Source organism: Cervus canadensis, chromosome 1 (assembly GCF_019320065.1).
Source record: "Cervus canadensis isolate Bull #8, Minnesota chromosome 1, ASM1932006v1, whole genome shotgun sequence".
NCBI classification, from domain to species: Eukaryota; Metazoa; Chordata; class Mammalia; order Artiodactyla; family Cervidae; genus Cervus; species Cervus canadensis.
The window spans coordinates 54,234,065-54,261,858 of NC_057386.1; the positions used below are offsets into that span (position 1 = coordinate 54,234,065).

Genomic DNA, 27,794 nt, shown 5'->3' on the forward strand with positions numbered 1-27,794 from the left:
GAGGCGGCGGGAGGCGGCCGGGCCGTTTAAGGGCCGCCCTCCCGCCCCCAGGCGCCCGGTCTGGCTCTGGCCCGGTCCCGACCCCCGGCCCGGCCCCAACTGCGCTGCCCGGTCCAGCGGTCCGCCGGGCCCGCGGCGGCCCCTGGAGCCGCCACAGCTCCTGCGGGCCGCGCGCCCGGCCGCCGGCGCTGAAGAGACGGAGCTCGCGGCCCCCGCGGAGGAGCAGGAGCATCGATGCGGTTCCAGAGCCGATTCCAGCGGTGAGAGGCCAGCGCCCCGGGCCCGCCGCCCGCGCGTGTGGGGCCGGGCACCCCGCCCGCTCCTCCTTTCGTGTTCCTGGGACTCCCCGCCCCGCCGTCCCCGGGCGCCCCCGCTCCGGGAGCGGGGCTCGCGCCGGCTCGGGTCCCCGCCGCTTGCTGCGGGCTGCAGTGCCCAGCCCTCGGACCCCGGTTGCCCTCCCGGGGTTGTCGGTGGCCCGCCCGGCTTCGCCCTGCAGGGACAGCCTCTCGCTTGGTCCGGGGACCTGAACGCCGGCCGCAGGCACCGGCCCCGGATCTTCCGACCCCAGCCTTGGCCTGCACCCCTGACCGGGCTTGGGGGGCCCCCGAGGCGCCCGGACCCGAGCCAAGTTGCCCAGCCGGGGTGCTGAGGGTTTCCGGCGCTTTGTCTTTGAACGGCCGTGGCGGTGGGGGAAACTGAGGCAGGCTCCGCCGGTTTAGGCTTGCCTGCGGTATTCTCGGGCTTCAAGCCCCAGCGTGTGCTATTTTGGGGCATCGCGCCGGGGCAGGTTAGCTTCTGGGCGGTGAGACCTGCAATTGAGGCGCCTGGGTTAGGAAACGAGGAACCGAGGAGGCCCCCCGGAAGGCTGGCCTGCTGCTCTTGGGTTGGAGGGCCGGTGGGAACTCCAGCCTGGGGAGACACCGTGGCCTTAATCCTGACTCCAGGTCTCTGCCATCTAGCAATGAATGGAGACTGGCCATAATTCGAGAGGAAGCTCTGCGCTTTTTATTTCCCCCTAATTCTCCTTCGTGTAAGTGGGTGAAAGTTCACCTCTCGTGTGTTTGGTAACTCCATCCCTTTGTCTGAATCAGGCAGGCATCCCCACTCCCAGGCCTTCACCCTGAGCAGGCTAGCTTAGAGTGCAGTGACCGGGGGGAATTTGAAAAAAAAAAAAAAAAGCATGAAATCTCCCAAGGTTTTTGTTGAGTTTTTAGGCATTGCTTTTTATTACAAGATTTTAAAGTACGCTTTTTTTTTTTCCTTTCTTTCCAATGCTTTAATCCCTAGAAACCCTCTCACCTATTCTGCTGGTCTCATTCCTTTTCCAGAGTGACATTTGCACAGGGAGAGTTGGGGTGATCAGAGTGAAGACCTGTATTAACTTTTGAACATTGCTTATCGCTCAGGGTGTTGAATGCCTGGCGGTGTTCACCTAATGGGAACATCATTATCAGTTCTTCCAAAGGCAAAAGGGAACCATGATGTTCCGGCTTTAGAACATGAAGTCAGCCATGAGGACTGGAGGGGATGTAACACAGGTTCAGCAGTGGTTGGCAAAACCCTGTATGTGTGGTTTGTTTGATTTGGTTTTACTTCTCTGCACATCTGTGCTCTTCCTGTTTTCCGGGAACAGTGGCAGTATTCTGTGCATTTACCGGTTTTTGTTAGATTAAAGAGTTCTATTTCTTTTCTGTCCTTTCCATTCTTCTCCACAAAAAGAAGGAAAAAAAGGAACTTGTGTTATTGTTTGTTGTGCAAACATTAGCAGTATTAAGAGGAATGAAAAACAAACATCTTTATTTAAGACCCTACCATCTCAGCTGACTGAACTCTTCTATTTTGCTGGATATGAATCTATCCAGTCCTTATTATCACAATTGTAATGTGATTTTGTGCTCTACTCCATTCATTTAAAAATTAAAAATACAGGCATTTTCTTTTGGTATAGCATAGACATTGTACTTTTCGCAGCAACTGCACAATGTCAGTGGATATTTTATAGTTATTTTCTTGATGACATCTAGACCCACCCTGATTTTCTTTGCAGAATGAATGATCCCATAATTTCTTGTTTGGAAAGATATTTCTATAAATCAATTTGAACTTAGAAATAAAGTCTGCAAATAAGTAATATATTGTGGTCTGTACATTAACATATTGAGAGTACTGTTCTGCACGTCTTAAAAGCTGTGTTTGTTACCCATCTTGTGAGCATTTAGGATAGTTAACAGGTTGTAAATGACAGAGGAACCAGAAAGAGGAACACACTTATCTTTGAGCCCCTGTGTTCCTTCTGATAGATTCACCAGGACTCCATTGGAGAGCAGTAAAAACATTTCATTAGCCCATCCTTTGTGGCTGTGTCTAAAGTATAAGAAAACTTGAACCCCCTGCTGGCTTGTTAATAATGGAAACTTGGCGGTCACTGTGGCTTTGGATCAACTTCCAGAGCTCTGCCATATCTGAAGAAGAGCTGTAAGGACGCCTGACCGGGTATAGGAAGTGGAGGGCTTTATGCAGGCATGGCTCCACAAAAATCTTAGGATGTGAGAAATCCCACTGGGACACCTTTTATCTTTTGTGCTGTATCACACTTGATTCCACCCCCGCACGGCACACACAGTCATTCTCTCCCTTTCACAGCATCTCTGACTGATTAGAATACTTGCTAACGTTTATTGAATGCCTATCGCTGCCAGGCAGGTAGCTGGGTATTTGTAGATAACTCATCTCATCCCTAACTGTAACCCTGAAAGACAAACTTTCTACCCATTTAATGGAAGAGCCTTAGAGAATAAAAGAGAGCCTGCCATCATCACACAGCTGGAAAGGGGCAGACAGAAGGGTTCATGTCCCTTTCCGCCACCCATGCAGCCATTTACCTCTGTCTCCCCGCCCACGCACATCTCCGTGATAGGGCAGAGGCCTAGGACCCAGAGCTGCTAAAGTGCCTCACTGGTGTCCTGTTGGTGTGTGCCCGTTTCTCTAGCCTGGCAACCAGAAATCCAAGGAGAAGGATACTGCTTTCCGTAGCTCCAGCCTCGTGACCGCTGGTTAGTTTCAAATTGAATATGTGGGGAGGCATCTGATTCTAAAGCATTAGGAAGTGTTCCAGTGCTGCCTGTGGCCTCTCTCTTTGTTCCAAGTTCTCAGAGCATTGAATCATACACCGAGATTCAGTGAACACTGAAGTTCCTTATATGTGCCATTTCCCTTACTTAGTAATTAAGTTAAATGTCCCCCACCGCTATCACCACCTCTGGCTGCAGACACTTTTTCCTAAACATCATGCTTATTCATACAGGACAGCTAATCATAAGGTTGTCGTAGGGATCAGTTCTGTTGCTCCATCAAATGATGCTGAAGGAGCCCTTGAAATGTTCATGGTCTTATCCTTTGTCCATTTTGTTTTCACGAGATTGAGGATTCTCTTCGCTCTAAGACTGCCTGTTTTTATTGCATACAGAAATCCCCAGTGAAACTAACTGACGACAGGATCTCTCTCAGTTAGGATAATAAAATGCTTCAGCAGCAGGCAAAATCTGTCTTTTTATTCTCATTCAACATTTATTTATTAAGCTCCAACAATCAGCAGGACTTTGTGTTTGGGCCTGGAAATGAAATGGTAGACAAGGCAGCCTTCATGGAATTCACTTTACAGTGGGGAAAGATGAAATAAAAAAATACACAAGTTCAAAAACTCCAGTTCTTACTAACCATGATAAGGGCTCCGCTGAATCGATACTTAGGATGGTTGAGCCGAGTTTGACAGGTGAGAGGAGGGCTGGGCACACTGGAGGAGAATGTTCTGGGCAGAAGTAAACAGCAAACACAGATGCTCTGAGTCAGATCAGACCTGGTTGGTTTGAGGAGCAGAAAGGCTGTGATTGGCTGGAGGGAGGGAGAGGAAGGGAACCCCCAGCTGGAGAAGTCGGGAGGGCTCGCGGCCTGCAGAGGTGGTGTTCCCAAGCACTTTGAGAAGCTGGACAGGTTTTAAGCTGGGCTTAGTGTGTGATGTGATCTGGTGGTAACAGACTCGTGGCTGCTGGGTAAAGAAGAGAGTCCGTGTGCGGGCGGGCAGGGAGACCAGAGCCTTTGTTTACAGACCAGAGGAGTCGATGTCTTGATTTAAGGTAGTAACTTTGAAACTGTAGAGAGTGGGACTGTTTTGGAATATATTTTGAAGATAGCACAGACGTACTTGCATTTGGAGTATGGGGAACACAGGAATCAAGGACAGCTTCTGAGATTGGATCTCAGGCTCTGAGATCTGATGGAGCGTTGCGGATTTACCTTCAGAAGGCCCTGCTTTGAGCTAAAGATTTGGGGGGAGGTGGGGAGGCTGTGCTGTGTCTTCGCTGTAGCATGTGGGCCCTTGCTTGGGGCACAGGGGCTTCCTCCGGGCTTCCCATGAGACACTGCTGGCAAAGAACCCCCCTGCCAGTGCAGGAAACCTAAGAGACCCGGGTTCAGTCTCTGGGTCAGGAAGGTGCCCTGGAGGAGGGCATGGCGACCCACTCCAGTATTCTTGCCTGGAGAATCCCATGGACAGAGGAGCCTGGCGGGCTGCCGTCTGTAGAGTTGCAAAGAGTCCAGACAACTGAAGTGACTTGGCAAGCACGCGTGGGCTTTCTCTAGTTGTGACACTTGGTGGCGGAGTCGGGGGGGGGGGGGGCTTCTGTTGTTGCGGCGTGGGCAACACACCCGGTGTTAGAATGTTTTCTAGCATTGGATGGCCATCAGGATGGCTTTGCTTTAAGTGGAGGTGTCTTGCCTAAGTGGGTGCTGTTTCCCATAACTCTTTGGAACCTTCCTCATTCATTTTGGGGGGAAGAGAACAGCCTCAGTGTGTGGGGTTTATTTGCATTTTACATCTGCTTTTCATGTAGGTCTTGGGTGACTAATTTCTTCTAATGATTTCTTCAAGAGGCAATGGGAGGCATGATTGTATCAGAGAGAAATGGAAAAATTTAAATTTCCTGGCAGAACCATGTGCCATCCCACGGGGCCCCAGACAGTGCCTGGCATACCTGCTCTTCCCTTTCCTTATTGCCAGGATCTTGACCCTGCCCTTAAAGAGAAACTACCTTAAGTCACATGGGCAGAATATTTTTCTCTGCAACTTCTGAGTTTATTTTTAACCTGAGTGATTCCAGGTGGGCACAAACATGTTAACACACATGGCCACTCAGCTTCCTTGCTTTTAAAGTCTATCCCTGTCTCTGTGTTATAGCCTGACTATTTTTAGACTGGGCTGCCAGAGATATAAATTGCTATTTTAGTCTGCAGGCTGGTGGTGGGTGGACAAACCCTACTGAGCGTGCCCTGCACAGAGAGCTCACAGTTTAAGCTGCCCCCAGCCGCCCTGGAGCCCTGCTCTTTACACCCTAGTGGGGAATGCTGCTTATAGCCCTGTCGTTATGTCTCAGGCTGAGAATCGGTAGGCCCTCGAATGCTGGGGACACTTTTAAAGCCTCCTTCCCAAGAGTGTAATTATTTTCCTTTTTACTAATAACTGCCATATAGCAACAGTCTCGTCCCTTAGGAAATTAGTGAAATTATTTAAAGGATTGTCAGGGGAGAAAAGATTTATTTATCTGTGTGTGAGAATATCTTGGAATAATTCTGCAGCTGTTAACTGTACACTTCTCTCTAACAGTTTCCAAGCCATGTGATGAATCCCATTCAGTATGTGTATCTTTTTGCATGTTAGTTAGGTAGCTGCCCATTGCTGTTCCAGGGAAGGTATCTTCACAGTGCCAAATCCATTCCCTAGGCGATCTTCCACTCAAACTTTCAACGTCGGGTTGGCAGGGACTGCCACTTGATCTTTACTCATTTGCTCTAGGGATACCAGGCCCTTCTTTAATTCAGGGAGAAAGTGTTGGCTGGTCTTTTGTTCGTAAACTGGACACTTTGGAATTGCTTGGCCACGTGTTTTAGTCAGTTTTGGGCAACCTGTCTGTGCCATTCGGTTTAGCCTGGTACCATTTTTCCATTGTGTGAATTGATAAGACATGACTAGTCAGAACTCATTAGTGATGAGTAACAACGTCTCCTCCCCCTACCCACACCCCCTCAGCTAACTCAAGCCAAAACCTACATTATTGTGCAAAGCCTGTTGACATCTTGCAGGCCCCAAGCCCAGGAATGCTGCTTGAATGCTGAGACCTGAGTGTCACCAGAGCTCTCAGACCCAGATGCCACCACGGTGCCCTTACCGCTGTGTGCTCTGCATCTGCTGCTTTCAGACAGCTGCCTTCTTACCTGCCTGAGCTTATATCTCACTCCTTCCAAAGAACACAGACTAAACCAGACTCCTTCGTGAAACATGGCGGGGGTGTAAATTGGGCTTGGGGACCTTCACCCACACGCTGAAACAGAAGGCAGCTGTTTCTCTCTGTAATGCACAGTGGTATTGGTGCTCTTCACTGCTTTGCTGGTTGCCACAAAATTAGCCCAGAGAGGGACTGGAACTTGGACACATGTCTGTCTGTATGGTACAGACCTTACACACACCAAATGTTGGTGTTCAGATACAGGCACACTTTGGGGCTTCCCAGGTGGCTCAGTGATAAACAGCTCGCCTGCCAATACAAGAGACGCAAGAGACGCAGGTTCTGTCCCTGGGTTGGGAAGATCCTGGCGACCTGCCCCAGTATTCGTGCCTGGAAAATTCCATGGACAGAGGAGCCTAGGGGGGTCACAAAGAGACACGACGATGCACGTGCACACATGAGTGTTATGGCCAGTGCGTCAGGTGCTAGTCACATTTAGATTTTGGAGCAAACTTTTAATTCAGGAAGAATGCAGGTGAAAATGAACCCCTTGTTTCAAGTGGCCTGGAGGCAGCCAAGTATCACTTATTTAAGCTCTCTGGTGCCGGAACAGGTAATGCAATACAGGGAAACTAGTTTGGCAGCCCTGCTGATAATGGGATGGAGCCTTTAAAGATCTACATGTATAAAGCTTTATACATTTTGAGAGACAAAGTAGGAACTTGCAAATGCGTTGAATTCACATTAAATCGTGGTTACTGGTATTTGTAAAGTTTAGGAAAATGACCTTGATTTTTTCGATTTCATATTTGGTTGTGCCATTTTAATTTTTTTTTTTTTAACTATCCCAGTTGAAGAGTACCAGTTGAAGGGGATAGATGTGAGTTTTGTTTGCTTTTGGTTGGTAGGTTTTTTTGAATGAATTGAAAGAATACTTCATCCAGTTAACTAGGGCATTCACTTTAGACCATGGCTTTGGTTCAGTTTACACCAAAGCTTTGTGGCTTTGGTTTTATTCCAGTAACTAGGTATTTCCAGCAGTCACCTCTTCAGTTAGAATAGACCAGACAACCTCTGACAAGCTTTCCCATCGTTCTTTACACACTCTGAGCTTTTCTCATGGGATGTCTTTCTTTCTACAGGTTCATGAACCACCGGGCCCCCGCCAATGGCCGCTACAAGCCAACTTGTTACGAACATGCTGCTAATTGTTACACACATGCGGTGAGTACGAGCTTTCTGCCGTTTCCATGCTTCCCAAGCACTTTGGTGGGAAGAAGGGGCGATCATTTCTGTTAGTCTCATCCCCGTTAATCCGGTTCACCCATCCCTGTGATCTTTCCTGACCTAGTATCAGTACTCGGTCATGTCACCAGAAACTGCGAGCCTGTCAGATACTTTGAATGCTCTGACCTACAGTCAGCTCTGTTGATCCTGAATTTGCTTTCTCAGATAAGATCTTCTTTGAAAGAAAGTAAGTGTTTAGTTATAAGAAAAATCAAATGAAATTATTTTCAAAGACTGTCACCCCTGGAAGGAAATGAATTATCTTTTCAAGACAGTCAGCTGAGTTCATTTAGCAAGAAGAGTTCACCATTTGCTGAGAAAGATTTTTTTCCCCCAGTGATCCCCGAAAACAGGTAGCCACATCCTTCCCATCCCCACGGTCGCCATTGCTTCTCAGAGCAGATGTTAGTCCTCACTGTAAAAGAAAAGTTTAATTCCTGAATTCAGTTTTTCTTCCTTCTAAAAACAAAGCATGTTCATTTTAAGAAAAATGGAAAATACTGAGAAATACATAAGAAAAGCAAAACTACCTAGAAAGTGAAGTTGCTCAGTCATGTCTGACTCTTTGAGACCCCATGGACTGTAGCCCGCCAGGCTCCTCCGTCCATGGAATTTTCCAGGCAAGAACACTGGAGTGGGTTGCCTTTTCCTTCTCCAGGGGATCTTTCTGACCCAGGGACTGAACTTAGGTCTCCTGCATTGCAGGCAGACTCTTTACCAATTGAGCGGCCTGGGAAACCCAGTGTTTGTGTTTATGTGTATATTTTCATAGTTTCTCTATTAATTTCATTTTATTAGCATTTTCTTGTGTCATTATAAATTTCTTTGTTATCTATGATTTCATTATTCCCTTTGAAAGTTGCATCTAGTGAAATTTTTTGAGGGGAAAATGGTGGCTGATATATAGTCTGAAGATAAAAGATGGCAATCAATTTATCCCTTTAGTGAAGAGTGTTTAGAACAGGCTAATTCAGTTATTTTAGACAGTGTTAGTGTAATATGTAGGTTACATATAAATGTTATTAGAATAAAATTTGTTTGAATTCAAGTTGTGCCTTTTCATTTCTTTAATCCCCTTCTCCAAAGAATAGTCAGTGTTTCCTATAAAGGAACGTGATACCAAATAAGCTTGAAATAAACTAGTTTTGGTAGATTCCCTCGTAATCTAATAGAACAATGCTGTGTGGTCATTACTTAGCAGAAATCAGACTTTCCAAAGTATCAGTTCTATGTATTATAATAAAGTGACGTGAAAGTGTTAGTCACTCAGCTGTGTCCAACTCTTTGAGACTCCATGGACTGTAGCCCACCAGGCTCCTCTGTCCATGGAATTCTCCAAGCAAGAATACTGGAGTGGGTTGCCATGCCCTAGTATTATAATAGTAGAATTCAAATGTTATTTGTGGTATCGAAATGTTATTCTCTTTTATCACTGTCCTTTTTCTTTAGGTGCGCAAAAGATTTTTATTTAAATAATTGAAATGCTGAAATCTTGCTGAATATTTTTTCTTTAGAAAAGAGTTTCTACCTACCTTTTTTGTACATGCTTGCCCTGGATTTCAGTAATGAAATTTGGAGTAACCTCACTAGTGGACAGTCTCCCTGGACCTGTGGCTTAGATTCTCAGGCCAGGAAGGATTTGATGAAGTTCTCTAGACTTGAGCTGACCCCTGTCTTTGCATTAATGACACACACTTTGTGAAGTGAGCTTCACAACACCAGAGGGTCAAAATGTGTAGAGTCCAAACTTAAAGAATGCACAGCCTAATTTGACTGTTAGCTGTACTTTCTAGATATCCATCTTTTATTCTTTTTTTTAATTGAAGTGTAGTTGATTTGCAATATTATGTCAGTTTCAATGGTACTGTAAAGTGATACAGTTTTATTTATATATACATATATATATATATACACATTTTTCTGATTATTTTTCATTTGTTGTTGTTCAGTCATTAAGTCGTATCTGACTCTTGTGACCCCATGGACTGTAGCACGCCAGGTTTCCCTGTCCTTCACTATCTCCCAGAGTTTGCTCAAATTCATGTCCGTTGAGTCAGTGATGCCATCCAACCATCTCATCCTCTGCCATTCTTCTTTTCCCTTCAGTCTTCCCAACATCAGGGTCTTTTTCAATGAGTTGGCTCTTCGCATCAGGTTGCCAAGGTATTGGAGCTTCAGCTTCATCACCAGTCCTTCCAATGAATATTCAGGATTGATTTATTTTAGGATTGACAGGTTTGATCTCCTTATAGTAGAAGGGACTCTCAAGAGTCTTACCCAGTACCACAATTTGAAAGCATCTATTCTTCAGTGCTCAGCCTTCTTTATTGTCCAGCTCTCACACTTGTACATGACTCTGGAAAAACCATAGCCTTGACTATATGGACCTTTGTCAGCAAAGTGATGTCTCTGCTTTTTAATACACTGTCTGGGTTTGTCATAGCTTTCTTTCCAAGTCACAAGCGTCTTAAAATTTCATGACTGCAGTCACTGTCCACAGTGATTTTGAGCCCGAGAAAATAAAATCTGTCCCTGTTTCCACTTTTTCTCCTATTTGCCATGAAGTGATGGGACCAGATGCCATGATATCATTTTTTGAATGTTGAGTTTTAAGCCAGCCTTTTCATTATAGGTTATTATAAGATGTTGACTATAGTTCCATCTGCTATACAGTAAACCTTTGAGCTTTTCTCTTTGTCTAGTGGTGTGTATTTGTTAATCCCATAGTGCTAGCTTGCCCCCCACTCCCCTTCCCCTCTGGTTCTCATGTTTATTTTCTATGTCTGTGACTCTGTTTCTGCTTTGTATATAGATTCATTAATTTTATTTTTTAGATTTCACACATAAGTGATATCATATATTTCTTTGACTTACTTCACTTAGTATGATAATCTCTAGGTCCCTCCATATTGCTATAAATCGGCAATATTTCATTTTTTTAGGACTGAGTAATATTCTATTATGTGCGTGTGTATGTATATATGTATGTATGTGTATATGTTTATACATATCCCACCTTCTTTATCCGCTCATCTTTTGATAGACATTTGGGTTGTTTCCATTTTTTATTCTTAACTAAATGTCTGATGAATTTAACAGAGCTAAAAGTAAAGTTATTTCTTAAGATAATTGTCCCTTAAGAAAATAAGCATGTGTGTGTATGTGTGTGTATATATTTAAGTCTACATCAGGATTAGGATATAAGGGGTATGAAAGTTTGAATAACGGTTTATATGGCCTTTTCTTTCACTTACTGTTCCAGTATATAGCCATCGTTTTATCCATTTACCAACTGCAAAGTACTGATAAAAGTTAGAAAAACAGTGTCCTGATAGTCTTCAAAATACTGACCTTATAAAAGCAACCAGTGAAGTGCTTATTATTTAGCATAATGCTGAGCATTTAAATATAATTGTTTGGTTGTTGAGATGCACAGGTCACCTTTAAGAATAATATTTTCTTGAAATAGGCCTGAATAATCCTTTAGTTTATCTGTCCTGGATGGTCATCAGGAACACTTCCATAAACCAAAGTTAAGGAAAAACTGACAGAACATACACATTAATTTTTTAGAACAGAAAATGTCATCTTATTAAACTTACTAAACTGTATCCCTGATTTTTGGATTTCAGAGAGCATTAAAATTTCTAAAATCGACATAACAAAAAACTTCCATCTAAATTTTCATTAACAGGAAGATACTTTAACATAAAAGAAAAATAGAAAGGACATAATCTCAAAATAAATTAAAGTTTGTTTTATGAAAAACTTATGTTGTCCCTGATTTTCACATTTTGTACTGGGCCATTATAATCAGCATTTGAAATTCAGTGCTGATCCTGTCTGGAGGATTTAATATTCTGTTGTAAGAGAGAAAACATAGGTGTTGGAGACAAAAATAGATGAGATTTCTAAAGTTTGCATTCTTTGCCAGGTATGTTTATTCTGGTATCTAATAAAGTAGTTTATTTCTTCGGATGAGTTCTATTATTATAAAATGTTTATTAGTCATAGTGTTATGACTAGACTTTGCACTTTGTGTCCATATGTAGTGTAAAAAATGGTGCAAAAGCAAAATTCCCTCTTAAGATTCTCGTCTCTTATAAGTATTTGACTCGGTAGGAGTGGATTACCCTTGTCTGCTTGAAAGGTACTATTAAAAATGAAATAATCCGGGAACTTTCCTGGTGGTTCAGTGTCTGAGGTTCCATCCTCCCAGGGCAGGGTGCCTGCGTGCAGTCCCTGGTTGGGAAGCTAGATCTCGCATGCTGCCACCAGGATCTGGCACAGCCAAATAGGTAAATAAATCTCAAAAAATGAGATAACCCAAAGACCCTTTCACCCCTTTCATTCTGTAGTAGCCCCCAAACTGGTGGAATGTAGACAATCCCAACTAGAAATGAGGACCTATGATTAGACAAATGATTTGAGTGTGGTATACTTACTGATTTGATTCATTTAGTTACCCTTTGCTGAAATTTGGGGTTTCAGTAGCACTTTGGGAAAACAGGAAAGACTATCTAAAGATCAAGTCATCCCTGGGAAATCTGGGTACATGCTTGGTAGCGAAATTAGGATAGAGGACGTTTGTTTTGCAACAGTTGAGTAATTTTGCTGCCTGACTGTCCCCATTGGCAGGCACAGGTTCCGGGCCCTAAAGACAGTACCTGTTCTCACTGCGGCAAAACGTCAGCTTCATCTGGTTCTTGTTCTAATTATCCAGGAAAGGAAATGTTTGTTTTAAAGTGATCTTCCTAAAGTTGTCCCTGGTAAACCTGGGTATTTTTAACAGTTCTCAGTTCAGTGTTTTACTGAATATTTATTTTTCTTTCCCTTTCTCTCAGTTCCTCATTGTTCCGGCCATTGTGGGCAGTGCCCTCCTTCACCGGCTCTCTGATGACTGCTGGGAAAAGATAACAGCTTGGATTTATGGAATGGGCCTCTGTGCCCTCTTCATCGTTTCCACAGTATTCCACATCGTAGCATGGAAAAAGAGCCACTTAAGGTACCGTGAATGGCAGTTGTTTCCACAGGTCACACAGAATAACTGGTTCAGGTTGGCCTCTCTTGCTGGCATGCTCTGGGCAGGGGAGGCAAGGAGTGGACGTTTCCCTTCCTGGCAGACTCAGCTGTCCCATTGCTCAGGAAATTTTCCGTGGACTGGAAGGAGTTTGAGGACCCCCATGTGTGTCTTTGAAAAGCACGTCTTTGTTCAGAAAACAAACAAAACCACATTGCTGGGAATTCCCTGGCAGCTCAGTTAGGACTCTGCACCCTCACTCCTGGAGCCCCGGGTTCAGTCCCTACTCGGATCCTGCAAGCCCCGCTGCACAGCTGAAATAAAACCCAACCAGCCAGCAAGCAAACAAATCCACGTTGTTTCCCTGGGGCTGACCGTGGGGAATCCTGACGCCTGTTTTCCGCTGCAGCTGCGGGGTGGTGGGCAGTACCCTGGACTTGGACTCATCAGTTGGGTTTTGAGTCCCAGCCCTGCAACCTAGCCTCAGTTTCCTCATCACTAAAATGAGAATGGTAATGCCCGACTGGTGGGCTGTTGTGATAGGTGAATGAGATGAGGCATGTGAGAGTAACTAAAAATTACAATCACTGCAGCTATACTGCAGGTATATTACAGCTCGGGTTACTGTTTTGCAAAGTTCAGCTTTCAGAATTAGGTCTGGTGTATCTACTCAAACAAAACACACATATGTTGCTACTTATTAGTTATTAAACGCTTTCCAAACAATACTGTGGTCCCTCGCCTCCCAACCAGAAGAACATAAAAACGCTCATCCTTTGAGTGACGGGTTAATATGCGGGAATACAAAGGTAGAGTCCACCATTTAGTTGCTTATGAAATAGATTCTGCACAACCCCAAAGGGCAAAGTTTCTTCTCCAAAAGGAAGATTTAGAGTAGACCTAAAGTGATTTGATGTAATATTAGAAGGTAATTTTTGGTTTTATAGAATGTTCAAAGAAATCTCAAGCTATTTGGGCAACCTAACATTAAAAAGATACACTTTATTTAAAAGCAGGATTTGGGATTCTGCTAGTGATGAGATGGTTACTAGCTTCCTCACATTTAAAGATCAGAGTTTTAGAACCAGAAAGATCCTTAAGGAACATCTAATCCAAACCCCATCATTTTCACCTGGGGAAACTGAGATGCAGAGAAGCGCCCTGACTGGCCGGAGTCATTGATACCAGCAGAATCTGATTGTCCCAGGTCCTCTGACTCCGGTTCTGAGGTTTACTTCCACTGCACCCTTCACATTATTGCTTATAGTTTGTAGTCTGCTGCCTTCACCCAGAAGCTGACAGTTCCGAGCTTAAAACCACAGCGTTGAATCATGAAGGAGCCGTGGGACACACTCAGGCAAGCCTGCAAAGTACCTGTCCTGACTCTTCAGGACACGCTGTCGCAGAGGCCAGAGCACCTCATTATCTTTTTGGCATAGTGCAGTACCTGTGATTGCCTTGTCTGACTTGGCTTTGCTAGCTAGATTTCTGAATCAATAAAGAGTTGTAGGTACCTGCTTTAGTATTCAGGGCCTCCCTGCCAGGGCCTGAGAAGAAGGTGTAAGAGAAACCAGTCTCTCTTGAACCTTGCAATAGCACTGCTAGAATCATAAGCTATGGGTGGACTTTTGCTCTGCATTAATTCTTAAAAATATTCCAGTATATCCTTAATTTAAGTGAAAGAGGGAAGGGAACGAGCATTGGTTAAGTACCTACTGTGTGCTGGGTGCTGTGCTAATCACACGGCTACATCGATTTCATTTAATGTGCATACACACTCTGATAGAGATGTCGTTATTTCTGTTTTACCTGTGAGGAGGGTGAGTGTCGGAGAGGCGGGTGGTGGGATTTTATTTTTTTAATATTATATTTTTTTATTATTTTTTGGGCTGCACCAGGCGTTAGATGCTGCAGGTGAACTCTTAGTTATGGCAGGTGGGGTCTAGTTCCCACGCCAGGGCTCACGCCCGGCCCTGCGCGCTGGCAGCGTGGAGTCTCAGCCCTGGGCCGGCAGGGCAGTCCCTGGGGGGTGGGTCTTGAACAAGCTGCAGTTTGACTTTGGGTGCTGCCACTGTCTGGAAAGCAGAATTAGAAAGGCCAAAACTGGCTCAGAATCACAGTCGTGTAAGCAGTTAAAAAAAGATTCCCCTCTTCCCTCCACCTCTGCCTCATTTTCTAGCCCTGTTAAGTCAGTGTCTTCTGGACTGGAGTTTGTGACTGTATTGTAGCTTCCCCGGGCGATTCTGAAAGGCAGTCAGGCTTGAGAACATTAATGTAGTGACCAGCACTGCCCAGCTGAACACCCTCGGCCTGCTGGCCGCTGCAGTGTGTGTGGTGAGGCAGGTCTAATGCTGGTGAACCACCGAGCCATCGTGTCCACCCCTTGGGCCGAAAGTGGATTAAAGACAGTGCAGTGCGTTTGTCCTTTTTACATTCCCTCAGCAAAGGGCAGATCCTGCCTTATCCACTCTGTGAATAGACCTCAGGGAGCCAGATCGGGTACACTTCCTGACCCTTCAGTTGCAGAAGGAGAAAACCTGCTTAGAAGCGCAGGTGGCTACCCTCTTGACAGCAGATACACCTTTTTCTCCCCTTGTTTGTGTCGTTGCTGTCCTAAATTAGTTTCTAAATTTGCTTTATTGCAACTTACTGTCTACATTAAGGTATTTGGAGTAAAGGCTGCTTCAGAGACTTTTGAAAAAGACTGTGGCTTGAGGGAGTATTTTACTGAGCCTTCACAGATTTGTGCCCTGCACTATGGTAGGGGTTGAGAGGTGGTCTGCCCTCAGGGAACTTCATTTTCCTGTTAGATAGGCTCTAAAAGAAATGGAAAACATCAGAAAGCACAGATTTTGCTTGTTAGTTTTTAACAATTTCAGAGTTTCTGATTGTTGTGGGATTCTTACATGGAGAGGATCTTCGGTATGTGTAATCTTTAATAATAAAATAAAGCTTTTATTTGTGGCTTCATCTTATTAAAAAAAGCTGTGTGACTTTGAAAGCCAGTTTACGTGTGCCATGAGAACTGAGAACGGTGGCAGTCATGGCCTAGCAGCGTGATAACCCCTACTTACGGTCTCATTTCCTGAGAACTTGGTCTGATGTGTCTCCCCCGCAGGACGGTGGAGCATTGCTTTCACATGTGCGACAGGATGGTCATCTATTTCTTCATTGCTGCGTCCTACGCGCCATGGTAAGATACAGTTTTTCTGTTTCTGAAGACAGCATGTTTGTGAGAGAATTCTCAGTCCTTCCCTCCTGTCTTCCTGTCCCTGCCCTCCACCCCAAAAAACATCCATACATGGTGTTTTTTTTTCCTTTCCCATTTTGATTTGCTTGAGTCAGATTGCAGATTTTAAGGAAAGAAGGTTGCTGACACTCAGAATACATATCTGCGCTGGAATGTTTGAGCGAAGTGCTACAAAGTTGTGTGTAGGCAGCACGCTCACTTTGGAAATATATTACCTTTGCCTTCCATATTCTTCCTCTGTGCTTCTGCTATTCAGAATACTTGGACATCTAATTGTTTAAATGGAAATGCTATAAATGTATATATATAAAGAAAACAAGCTAACTTTTTAAATTTATACTGATTGTCTTCACAGCACAGTAGCTACTATATGTGGAGTGCGTCTCTCGTTTCTTCAGCTATATGAATAAGGGAGCTAGCCTAATTAGTTAGCTATTTAAAATGCCTAGTATTCAGTTCAGTGTCCTGGTTCTTCCTGTCTTTTTGGTATAGACAAGATAGAGTCTTTTGCTGTTTTGAATCCATAATTAAAGAAAAATTAGTTTTCCTCTACCACGGTGTGGTCCAGTTTTAACCACTAGGAAATTCATATTATGCCGTCAACTACTATAGTCATTACAAACAGCTGGTCTCTGGATTCTGACTAATGTGGCATCCATCATTCAAAAGAAACCTAATTATGTGTTGTAGTAAAAAGTAAGTGCTGTCTCTCCCCAGTAAATGTTACTAAATTACAGGTCTGCATCATGTTGGAGCCAGAATACTTGGAGGCTTTTGTGAAGTATACCTCAATTTAAAATAAGTAAATAAAAATTTTAAATGTAGACTGAGGAAACAGATATTACAGTAAACAGTTTGTTCACATGTAAGTGTCCGATATGCAGATGGTGCCTTTTCCATTTGGAAATATTAATTTTATAGTAATAGTCATTCAGAATAACATTTTTTTCCCCATATCTATTCTTAATCAGAATTTAGTACAGATGAATTTGTAGCATTTTAAATTCAGGCTTCACAGGAGTTCATGGTTAAATTCTAACAAAATATCTTACATGACATATGTTGGGCTAATTCTTCTGATGTTTTCTCTTGGCAGAGATACTTGGTCTGTGTATTAGGTATCTGGTGTGTGTGTGTGTGTGATCCAGGTCAGGGTTTTGTTCCCAGTAATCTTTGTAAACAGTCTGCTCTCAAGTACGCAGTCAGGAATGAGAAGGCAAGTGCCTTTGCAGCAGCCCGCCTAGTCAGGAAAGTCAGGTATCACGGTGTGCTGGGACTCAGCTCTACATGTCTCCTTTCAGCTGGTTCTGTTTGTAAACCACACTGGAACTGATTCTAAGTCTTAAAGATTGAACAGCAATTTTATCCTTAAGTTATTAATTTTACCCCAGTTGCCCAAATACCTCCACCACGTGTTGAGTGCTTTTCTTTCTGATCTTATCCTCGTACCTTCTCTCTCAGTTTTCAGGACTAGAGGAAAACACAGGTTGTATGAATTCCTTTCATTTATCACTACTGTTCTCTGTTGTCATGTTTACACTTTTAGGTTAAATCTCCGTGAACTTGGACCCCTGGCATCTCATATGCGTTGGTTTATCTGGCTCATGGCAGCTGGAGGAACCATTTATGTATTTCTCTACCATGAAAAGTAAGAGAAAATAATTTACATTTAATACCTTTAAAATTAACTTCCTAAATTTTATCTACATTACAGTATGATTTACTTTATATTTGCACTTCAAAATAGTAGAAATACATAAACAGAATATATATTGTTTTAACAAATCGTCAGAACCATTTTCTCTTTATCATTGGCGGACAGATTTGCTGCAGCCAGATGAATGGTACATGTGTAACACATGATGTAGGTGAAGGACAAAGTAGATTTCTCCCTCATCTGCAATGGCAGTTCAGTTCTGACTCCGAAATGAGTCACTTCACTTCACATCCTCAGCCAGACTAGTCGTATCTGCAAACTAGCCTGATCCTCTGTGACTTACAGTTACCACATGAGAAAAATAACTGCTTTTCTAAGTTTCTAAGAAGGTTGAAGATAATCTATATTAAGCCCCCAGCATAACACTTAACCTAGTTAGGAACCCAGAGGCTGTTCCAACCTAGGACTCCTGGGAAGGGGGATGTTTGGAAGGGTATACAAACTCTTGGTATCTTCACCATGGAACACATTTTTTTAACCTGTTATTCATAGGTCCTAGTGTATGAAGCAGTATAAAAAGAGAGCTTATTGAAATTTAGCATATTAGTTCTAGAGGAGACCTTCAAGTCATCTATTTCTGCTTCATGCTTGAAAACTGAGAACATTTAGTACATGCATGAAATCAGTGACACATCTGAAATTAGGACCCAGGTGGCCTAGTTCCTATTCCATGGTTCTTTTCATCATTTCATATGCCTGAACTTGAGAAACTCACAACTATGAAATCATTTATTTGGATACAGTTTATTAAGTTCTTTATCTGTTGTTTTTGGCAGAATGGCCCTCAGAATTGAATATAACGTGTGCTTGTCACAAAGTAATAAATTGTTTTCTGTTTTCAGAAGAAAAGAGTAGTTTTAGCTAACTTCTCTCTAACTTTGCAATTCACTTAAGTGCATTTTTGACCATAATTAGCAATTCTGAGTGGTGTTATGCATTATATATAGCCAAGGGAACAGTTTGCTTCTCAGACTCAAACCCCTAATTTATACCCTTGGATAAAATAGGAAGTAAAGTAAGACAACTATTTTTTCTCCTATTTCAGGCCTTCTGATGTAAACCAAACCCACATTCTTCCCCAGTTCCCTGATATGATTACTTCCTGGTGAACTTTGAGCACAAAACACTAAGAACAAGATGCAAGTCACCCTTGGCCATTCGGTTTGGCAGGTATTAGGGAAAACCTAAATGGTGCCACATACTGGTCTAGGCCCTGCAGGTCCAAACATAAATATACTTTGGTCCTTGCCTTCGAGGAAAAGTGTAGTTTGGCTAGGCATAAATATAACTTGAATTTCAGTATAGTATGTTTTTATAGCATTTTCAGATAATCTGAATCTAAGGTGATGAGGCTTACAAATTAAGAGTTTGTGCAGATACAAAATAGACAATCAGAAACACGTTCCCTTAGTTCTTTAAGGCCCGCATCCCTTGGCCACTGATAGAGGAGGCACCAAGCTATTCCTCGTGCAGCTTCATAATTTCAGTGTCTTATAGTGATGAATTGGAATGGTGGTGAAGGCAAACACTGGGATTAGGAAGGGAAAGTGCATGGTTAATTGGATTCAAGGATAACTTTTGGCTAAGAACATTTTCCATGTAGCATGTAGAATTTAATGCCTTATCAATCCTGAAAGGGCTTCCCAGGTGACTCAGTGGTAAAGAATCCACCTGCCAATGCAGGAGATTCAGCTTCAATCCCTGGGTCAGGATGACCCCCTGGAGAAGGAAATGGCAACCCACTCCAGTATTCCTGCCTGGAGAATCCCATGGACAGAGGAGCCAGGAGGGCTAGAGTCCATGGGGTCACAGAAGGGTCAGATAGGATTTAATGACTAAACAACAACAATCCTGAAAGAAATACTAGTTCATTGTTACTCAACTACAGTATTTCAGTTAGAGGCTTAATGGTCTCCTATAGGGAAAATACATTTCATTAAGAGTTTAATTTGTTTTTCAAAAGAAAAAAAAATTGGTAAGGAAATGGTGTGTTGTAGGAATAGATAAATTATGTTAACACCTTTCTCTTCGGCAGGTATAAGGTGATTGAGCTCTTTTTCTATCTCACAATGGGCTTTTCTCCTGCCTTGGTGGTAACATCAATGGTAAGAAGCTTCTTCATAATTTAGTTATTTCACCTTATTTTCTTTCCAATCACTGTGACTTTTAATATGTCTACAGATGCAATCTGTAGCTTTTATTTCTGAAGTTAAAATATGCCTATTAATTAGAGACTCAAAAGAAAAAATATATAAATTACAAAGTGCCAGAACTTACACTACTTGCTGTCTATAGTTTGGAAAAGCTATATATCTAAGTGTCTCCTTCCATATGGTAATAGCCTGTATTTGTTCTTTGGGATAACCTTTCTATTCACCCCATCTCCACTCCCACCCTTTACCCAAAGAGGTGTGAGATAATGTGGAGGTGGGAATTTTTTAAGTTACTTAGTGTCCTAAACTTAAATCCATGGACAAAGGTAAATTTTTTAATTTTTTAAATTCTTTTTATTTTATATGGAGTATAGCTAGTTCACAGTGCTGTGATGTCTCAGGCGCACAGCTGAGCACCCCTGCACACACGTGTGTCCGTACCCCCAGCGCCCCTCTCAGGCATCCCGGCTGCCACGTGGCACCGAGCAGCTCCCCCTGCTGTATAGCGGGCCTTCCGGGTCCATTTTACACACAGCAGCGTGTGCGTCTCAGTGCAGACTCCCTCACGTCCCTTCCCGCCTGCCTCCCCACCCGGCAGCCATAGCTGCCTTTTCTGAGTCTGTGGATATGTTCATTTGTTTCATTTCTTTTTAGATTGCACATAGAAAGGATGTCATAAATCTTTCTCCTCTGACTGCACTCAGTATGGCAGTCTCCAGGACCATCCATGTTGCTGCAAATGGCATTAGTTCATTCTTTTTAATGGCTTGTAATATTAAAAACATTACTCAATTATAGTGGAGTCATATTCCACTGTATACATGTACCACATCTTTATCCATTCCTCTGTTGATAAACATTTAGGTTGCTTTCATGTCTTGGCTATTGTAAACAGTTAAATTAATGACTCCTTAAAATTTAACATTGGAAGGACTTCAAAAGGTCATTTGGCTCAACATTTTATTGGATATTCCTTGAATCCCTTCACTCTTACATTTCCTTTCACTTGCTTTTAAGTCATGTTATTTCTCTTTCCCAAGAAAGTGCTTTTTTTTTTTTTTTTTAAACTTGGCCTGAAATTTTCTTGGGGACTTTAATGAGGGAAAGCGAGGCATTACCTGTAGGAGTCAGTTGCACGTATGTTTTGTACCCCCAGTCAGACTAATCAGTGTTGAGAAATCCATGTGTATTTGTCAGTTTGGAACAGTAATGTAACGACCTCACAATCCCGCCCACTGGTCCCTTGTGCCTTTAGCTTATGTATTTCCAGTCTATACTCCGCATTTTTGGGTACTGACTACGGGTATTAATTAAGGAAGTCATGGTTTGTTTACTTGAACTCTCTTCTTAGCCTGCAAGGGTCAGAAATGTACCCATAATTTCACTCCTGAGCTCACAGGTACTCTGTAAGAATTTTTCTATGTATAGTTCTCACCCTGGTCACAAAAATAGCTGTAAAAGATTTAGTATTTATGTTTGCTTATGTTTTTTCAGAGGGTATCTTTTATGAGATTGTAACAAGATATATGTTCTTTGAGATAGGAGATTTATAATGGCTTTCGTAATTTACTTTGCACCAAATATATATGTAGTTTAGTTGGTAAAGGCAACAGGGAATGATGAGAGGAGGGAGGTGAAAGATGGAAGTGAGAAAATCTGCCTGGAAGGCAATTGAGGACCCAGAGCAAGGTCTGTTTGATGGGTTACTAATCATTAGAGTGAAGCTTCAAGTAAATTCCCTCTGGGTATCGTAAAAACAAGTTTATCCAGTATTTTTACTAGTGTAAATCTTTCATGGACATTTTCAAGTGGTACAATAACAGGTGACTACTGTTCATGTTAATCAAACAGGAAAATTCCCACCCTTGCCCTGACAGAACTTGGAATCAAGCAGAAAAATACAGTTCATATAAAATGAGAAGTGGCCATCAAGTTTTATGTCTCTGACTAGGGAAGGTGCAGGCTGCTCTGGGAGCACCTGTCAGAGGTGCCAGAGGAAGTGCTGTTTAAGCTGATTCAGGACTAATAGGAGCCAAGAGATGAGAGTTGTGCAAGTGGCATGGAGGATGGACACAGCGTGAAGGAAGTCCCGGAGGACGGGCATGGCGTGAAGGAGGTCCCGGAGGACGGGCATGGCGTGAAGGAGGTCCCGGAGTATGGACATGGTGTGAAGGCAGAGTCCTGGAGTATGGACACGGTGTGAAGGAAGTCCCGGAGTATGGACACGGCGTGAAGGAAGTCCCGGAGGATGGGCACGGCGTGAAGGACGTCCCGGAGGATGGGCACGGCGTGAAGGACGTCCCCGAGGATGGACACGACGTGAAGGCAGTCCCGGAGGACGGGCACGGTGTGAAGGAAGTCCCGGAGGATGGGCACGGTGTGAAGGAAGTCCCGGAGGACGGACACGGCGTGAAGGAAGTCGCGGAGGATGGACACGGCGTGAAGGCAGTCTCGGAGGTTGGGCACGGCGTGAAGGCAGTCCCGGAGGATGGGCACGGCGTGAAGGCAGTCCCGGAGGACGGGCACAGCGTGAAGGAAGTCCCCGAGGATGGACACGGCGTGAAGGAAGTCCCGGAGTGTGGACACGGCGTGAAGGAAGTCCCGGAGACGGGGAAGCCGGAGCGTCTGAATGTACTTATATGTGTGAGGGGTGTGACCGTGCAGGTAACACAAGTTCTGTGATGAAACCTGTGAGCGGGACAGAGATCAGGTCAAAAGGAACCACACGGGCCATCTGAAGGAAGAGGAACAGTACAGACGATGAAGACTCAGACCTTTGGTGTTGCAGTCAGAATAACGGGTGTCAGAATCACCCTTCTACCACAAAGAGCAATGAAAGTGGGTAAAGTGCGTGAACAACAATTTTCTGGCATTGGACACAGACATAGAGGACCATGATCCTTGAGGAGAGAGAAACCAAAAGATGAGCTTCAAATGCACTGCAGTTTTCTCCCTGTGTGGAGTCCAGGAGCAGCTGTCTGGGTGGAGGAAGCAAACCAGCAATTCAGCTCCCCGGGCTGGGGCAGGGTCCTGGAGACGAGGGAGCTTCACAGGGAAGAGTCTCCAGAAATCTACAAAGGGATTTCCTTGAGTCCTTGCCCAGACACTAAGCGGCATTTGTGCAAGGCAAGACGCTGCATACCCTAGCTGAAGATAGCTATTGAAAGGCTGTGAAGTAAGTGGGTATTACTGAATGAGCCCAGTACTTGAGACCCCAGAGTTCCAACCAGCCAGAATGGAGAGACCACGCAGAGCAAAACGAGTATTCCATGTGATCCTAGCAAGATCACAACAATAGATGGGATACTGCAGAAGAAAATTTCAGTGAACTTTAATAGGTCTCAGGCTGGGAGAAATTATTTGCTTTCTGTTTATGTATCTGACAAAGGATGTGTATGAAATACTGTAGCACTCTAAATCAGTAATAAAAAAGAGATACAAGTATCCAGTAAACCCTTGAAAAACTGTCCAATGTCACCAGTCATCTAGGAAATTAGGGAAATGAAAATTAAAAGCTTACCACCACACCATACTGAATAGTTAAATTAAAAAGTCTGACACCACCAAATACCAACAAGGATGTGAAATAATTAGAACCCTGGTCCATTGTTGGGGAAATTATAAAATGTAACCACTTTGGTAATTTGCTTAGCAGTTTATTATAAAATTAAGCATATATTTATAGTTCAGCAAAAATGAAAACATGTATCTACAAAGGGACTTGTAAAACAGTATAAGTATTAAATTTTATTCATGATAGCCCCCAAATGGAAAGGATAAACAAATTGTTTTTTTAAATTCAGTGAAATGCTAAGTAATAGAAAGGAATGAATGACTTATATACATTAGCACCTGCATGCATATATGTGTGTGCTTGCATGCAAAGTTGCTTTAGTCGTGTCCAGTTCTTTGTAACCCCATGGACTGTAGCCCGCCAGGCTCCACTGTCCATGAGATTTTCCAGTTAAGAATGCTGGAGTGGGTTGCCATTTTCTCGTCCAGGGGCTCTTCCTAACCCAGGGATTGAACCCACACCTCTTACATCTCCTGCTTTGGCAGGTGAGTTCTTCACCACTAGCACTGAAAATATTATATTGAGCAAAAAAGAAGCCAGACCCAAAACTCTACATACAGTATAATTCCATTTATGTGAGGTTCTAGAATGGAGAGGCTTAGTCTGTGATAATAGCAACAAGAACAGTGGTTGCCTTAGTGGAAGGGGTTGTTTAGGATTGGGAAGGGGTACCAAAGAACTTTCTGGAGTGTTAGGATATTTGTGTATCTTGATAAGGGTGATATGAGTTACATAGAAGTGTGCACTTCACAAAACCTTACAGTCCACTTAATATCTATGCATTACACTATATAAGTGAATCATCAATCTTTAAAAGACCTTCCTCCCTCCCACAAAAAGGACTATAACTTCAGGAAACAAAACACCTTGGTCTTGGTTCAAATCCTGATTCTGGTATACTTAAAAGCTCCGTGGCCATGGGTAAATTATTTAACCTCTATATATTCTAGGTTTCTCATCTGTGGAGTTGGGATAAAAATAGTACCTAATTTAGGGTTGTGAAGATTAAATGAATGTTTCAAACATTTAATAGGGACATAGAAACACAGTAATGGTGTTGATAATGAAGCAGACATAATCTGGTTTTAAGATTAACCATGTTCTGGTTCTTTGAAAGCTGATAAAGCAGTACTTATTTCTCCGACTTTAGTCTCTTCATCTCTAAAATAAGGAGGCTGTGTTAGATGAGTGACTCTTAACTGGGGGGTCAGATGCTCCTGTAAGAATCCTACCCCTCCCTTAGGAAAACATAACCCTCTCTAAAGAAAATGTCCCTAATACACGTACACAGGGAATTTTGTATTATTAATGTATATTAATTGCTTTATGACCTCTAAGAAGTAATAAATGTGTCTGTTGTTTTGTTTTGCTATGCTTTACTTTTTAAATAAAATGAAATCTGACTGAGGTCCCGTTTTACCAAGGTTAAGGAGCGGTCTGAGAAGTCTCCTTCCTCATTGTTTGATCCTGCAAACACCACGGTGCTCATGTGAATTTTGAAAATGGGGCTGACCCCCCACCCCGGCCTGGGTCCCCATGCCTGGCTTTGTGTCCAGCGCAGCCATTGCCCTAGCCTCGGCCCAGGCAGGCTGCAGCACCGGAGCTCCCCACGTCCCCTGTTGGACTTGCTGTGGGGACCTGCTCCAAGGCTCCCAAGGTCGCAGCCGCAGGGCCCAGGCCTCTGGAACACCCACACCGTCGTCCCTTCCAAGACTTGGCACGATCTGCTGTAGGTTCCCACTCACCCTGCAGCACCTGAGACCTTCCGGTTCCTCGTCTCCAGAAACCCTGGAGTTTGTCCGCCTGCATCTTGAGCCCTGCCCCTGTTCTCTTCGCCTGTCATTCACACAGCCCCGTCTCATTTGGAGATGAGTCAAGGTCTTTGAAAACCAAGAGTACTTTATAAAGTCTGCTTTTTGTGCTAAAGCACACCTGACTGTTAATTTCCTGCTAAGCTAAAAAAACTCCCAGGCACAAAGACAAAAAGGCCTGGAGCATCTAGAAGGTTAGGAACTGTATTGTGCTGTATGATCTCAGAGGTCACTCCTAGCAGTGGTTTTCCGAATGGCTATGCCACAAGCTCCCAGAAGCAGAGGAAGGGTCTGAGAAAAGCGGTTCATGTAGAACAGAATTTGAGGAAGACAAAGGGAGTGAAAACCATGCTGGAGATGTGGGTTATAAGCAGAGCGGCTTGAGTGTACGTTAGTAGGGAAGAAGGCTCCTCAAGAGAAAGATGAAAGCCAGGGACTGTACTTTATTAAAATGAATGACCATTCATTTTAGATGCGACTGCAGTCTGCTTAAACAAGCTACAGATGAGCAGAAGATGCTGCTTTTTGCCACAGGACCTATAACCTGATTGCTTGGTGAGATCCAGACGGCCGATTCAGAGGGTAATCCAGGTCGATTTCAGTGTAGTTCGTGTTTCCAGATAAGGAGTCTGTCTGCAGAGCTGCTTTGTTGTCTGGAAAATCAGGAGACTTAGGGGGCATTTGCAGGGATGTTTTTAGCGGTCATATCAGAGTAACATCAAGACCTTTTCATTTTTTTCCTCTGTTGACAGAACAACACGGATGGACTTCATGAACTTGCCTGCGGGGGCTTAATTTATTGCCTGGGAGTTGTGTTCTTCAAGAGCGATGGCATCATTCCATTTGCCCATGCCATCTGGCACCTGTTCGTGGCCACGGCAGCTGCAGTGCATTACTATGCCATTTGGAAATACCTTTACCGAAGTCCTACAGACTTTATGCGACATTTATGACCAATCTGTACTAGGTCTCCAAACCAGTATTATTTCAATTATGGCACTTAGGAGTGGGATAAGAGCTGAAAATTGCACAGAGGAAGAAAAAAAGAAGACAACTGCACTGACTTTCTTTATATCTTTTGAATATAATTACTGTGAAAGTATGAAAGCTGTGTTCTGGAGTTTTCCCCCTCACAGCAAGTAAATAAGGTAGTGAATTAACTATTCATTCCATTCCACTATCATGAAGGACTCTAGAGAGACTTGGCCAACTGATGTTTACAAACCAGAATTTTGTATTTTAATTTTACAGATTTTACTACATGATTTTTCTAAATTACTAGGTCAGATTGTAAAAGTCAGTGCAATAACGAAACTTCCTTTTTAAGAGAAAATTATTTCTATCACTTTCCCATTAGCTGTTAAAGAATCATGAACAGAACTTACACTACTTTTTACCATGTTTCATCTTGGCATATGTGGTTATTTTTAAATAGAAACTTCAGTTTTTTGTAAATTTTTAAAAAATACTTCATTGAAGCGCATCTCTGCGGTTCTTCATTCATGTGAATTTTTGCAGCAATCTGTCAACATTCCACAAATGAACAAACATTATACCTCTTCTCTGATAGTTTTATTAAGCATGGAGAAATTGCCAATTTTTGAAAACTGCAAGTTTTCCAAAACTTTCCTGCCAACCTCTGACTCTGAATTCTGTGCTGCTTTGGGCCATGTATTTGACCTAGTTTGGTTTCCCAGCAATAGAAAAGTATTTTGATATCACTAACTTTTTCAAAAGATTGAACTTTTTCTCTGTGTCTTTGCCATGTCTCCTTCAGGGTCTTTTCCCACAGAAGATGAGTATCTAGTCTGTATTAAGAGAGGATTGCTGGCTTGGCCATCCACTGAACACTCCTGAAGAGCGTTATGAATTACAGTGAATAGTGGTCATGCCTGTCTGGTGCCCAGTGGTTAAGTTATTGTCACTTAGCTTTATATTACCAGTTTGATAGTCATTTTAAGTTGTGGAGCCAAATGCATAAATTCACATTTCTACTTTTCCTCTGCATCTCCTGATACACTTTTTTCATAGAAAAGTATTTAAAGCACTGTTTGGCAAACTCATGTATCTCTTGTCCATCAGTTATATCCTGGCTCAGTGGAGTGATATTTAATATATTGTTTTTGGTTTTCCTTCAATGTCTTATATTAAGATTAACATATTAGTTGCTTTTTGGTTAATCTGCTGTTGGTGTTTTAATAAATAACCTTGCATTTAGATCTGGTGCTGATATTGCCTGTTTCCTGGTGAAGGATTTGATCACTGGAATTGTTAGTTTGACAGTATATTGAATTCAGCTCATTGAAATTTTGTACTGATGTAGCCTTAAAGGAGGGTTTATTTTGTGTGTGTGTATATGTTTAGAACTCTGACTTTGATAAATTATATGGGAATGAAGAACAGAAGAACTGCCTTTTGCTGGTGAATTCTTAAATAGGCAAAAGTGAAAGTGATAGTCGCTCAGTCATGTGCAAGTCTTTGCAACCCCAAATAGGCAAGGTACCCAGTGAAAACACCAACCAGACCATCCCTTCTGCATGATTCTGAACATCTGGATGCCTCTTGTTGTGTATATTTAATTTTAAGTGTATTAACTTTTGTGGATTCATTTGAAGTCTGCTCAAAAGTACCACTGTCAAAACCACTAAAATGTATGTAAAAAAATTGTGCTGTAAACTAAAATAAAATTGTTACTTGGACTTGT

At 43.0% G+C, this 27,794-nt stretch overlaps 1 protein-coding gene across 2 annotated transcripts; it reads left to right on the plus strand.

Annotated features, from left to right (window-relative positions):
• On the plus strand, positions 1-27,794 carry MMD (monocyte to macrophage differentiation associated). Of its 2 annotated transcripts, XM_043483590.1 has the most exons (7): positions 7-260; positions 7,421-7,502; positions 12,410-12,570; positions 15,704-15,778; positions 17,382-17,483; positions 19,588-19,657; positions 25,843-27,794. In XM_043483590.1, the coding sequence occupies exons 1-7, from the start codon at positions 235-237 to the stop codon at positions 26,041-26,043; spliced, it is 717 nt and encodes a 238-aa protein (XP_043339525.1). In that variant the 5' UTR covers positions 7-234; the 3' UTR covers positions 26,044-27,794. The 2 variants fall into 2 exon arrangements, with proteins under 2 accessions (XP_043339534.1, XP_043339525.1); XM_043483599.1 differs by lacking the exon at positions 17,382-17,483 and having other exon boundaries at positions 1-260.

What these genes read in the sequence shown, in the direction of transcription:
- MMD (XM_043483590.1), top strand. Translation starts at nt 235, where the DNA reads ATGCGGTTCCAGAGCCGATTCCAGCG. An exon ending in CTAATTGTTACACACATGCG is followed by an intron (nt 7,503 to 12,409) that starts GTGAGTACGAGC and finishes CCTTTCTCTCAG; the next exon opens with TTCCTCATTGTTCCGGCCAT. An exon ending in GTATTTCTCTACCATGAAAA is followed by an intron (nt 17,484 to 19,587) that starts GTAAGAGAAAAT and finishes TCTCTTCGGCAG; the next exon opens with GTATAAGGTGATTGAGCTCT.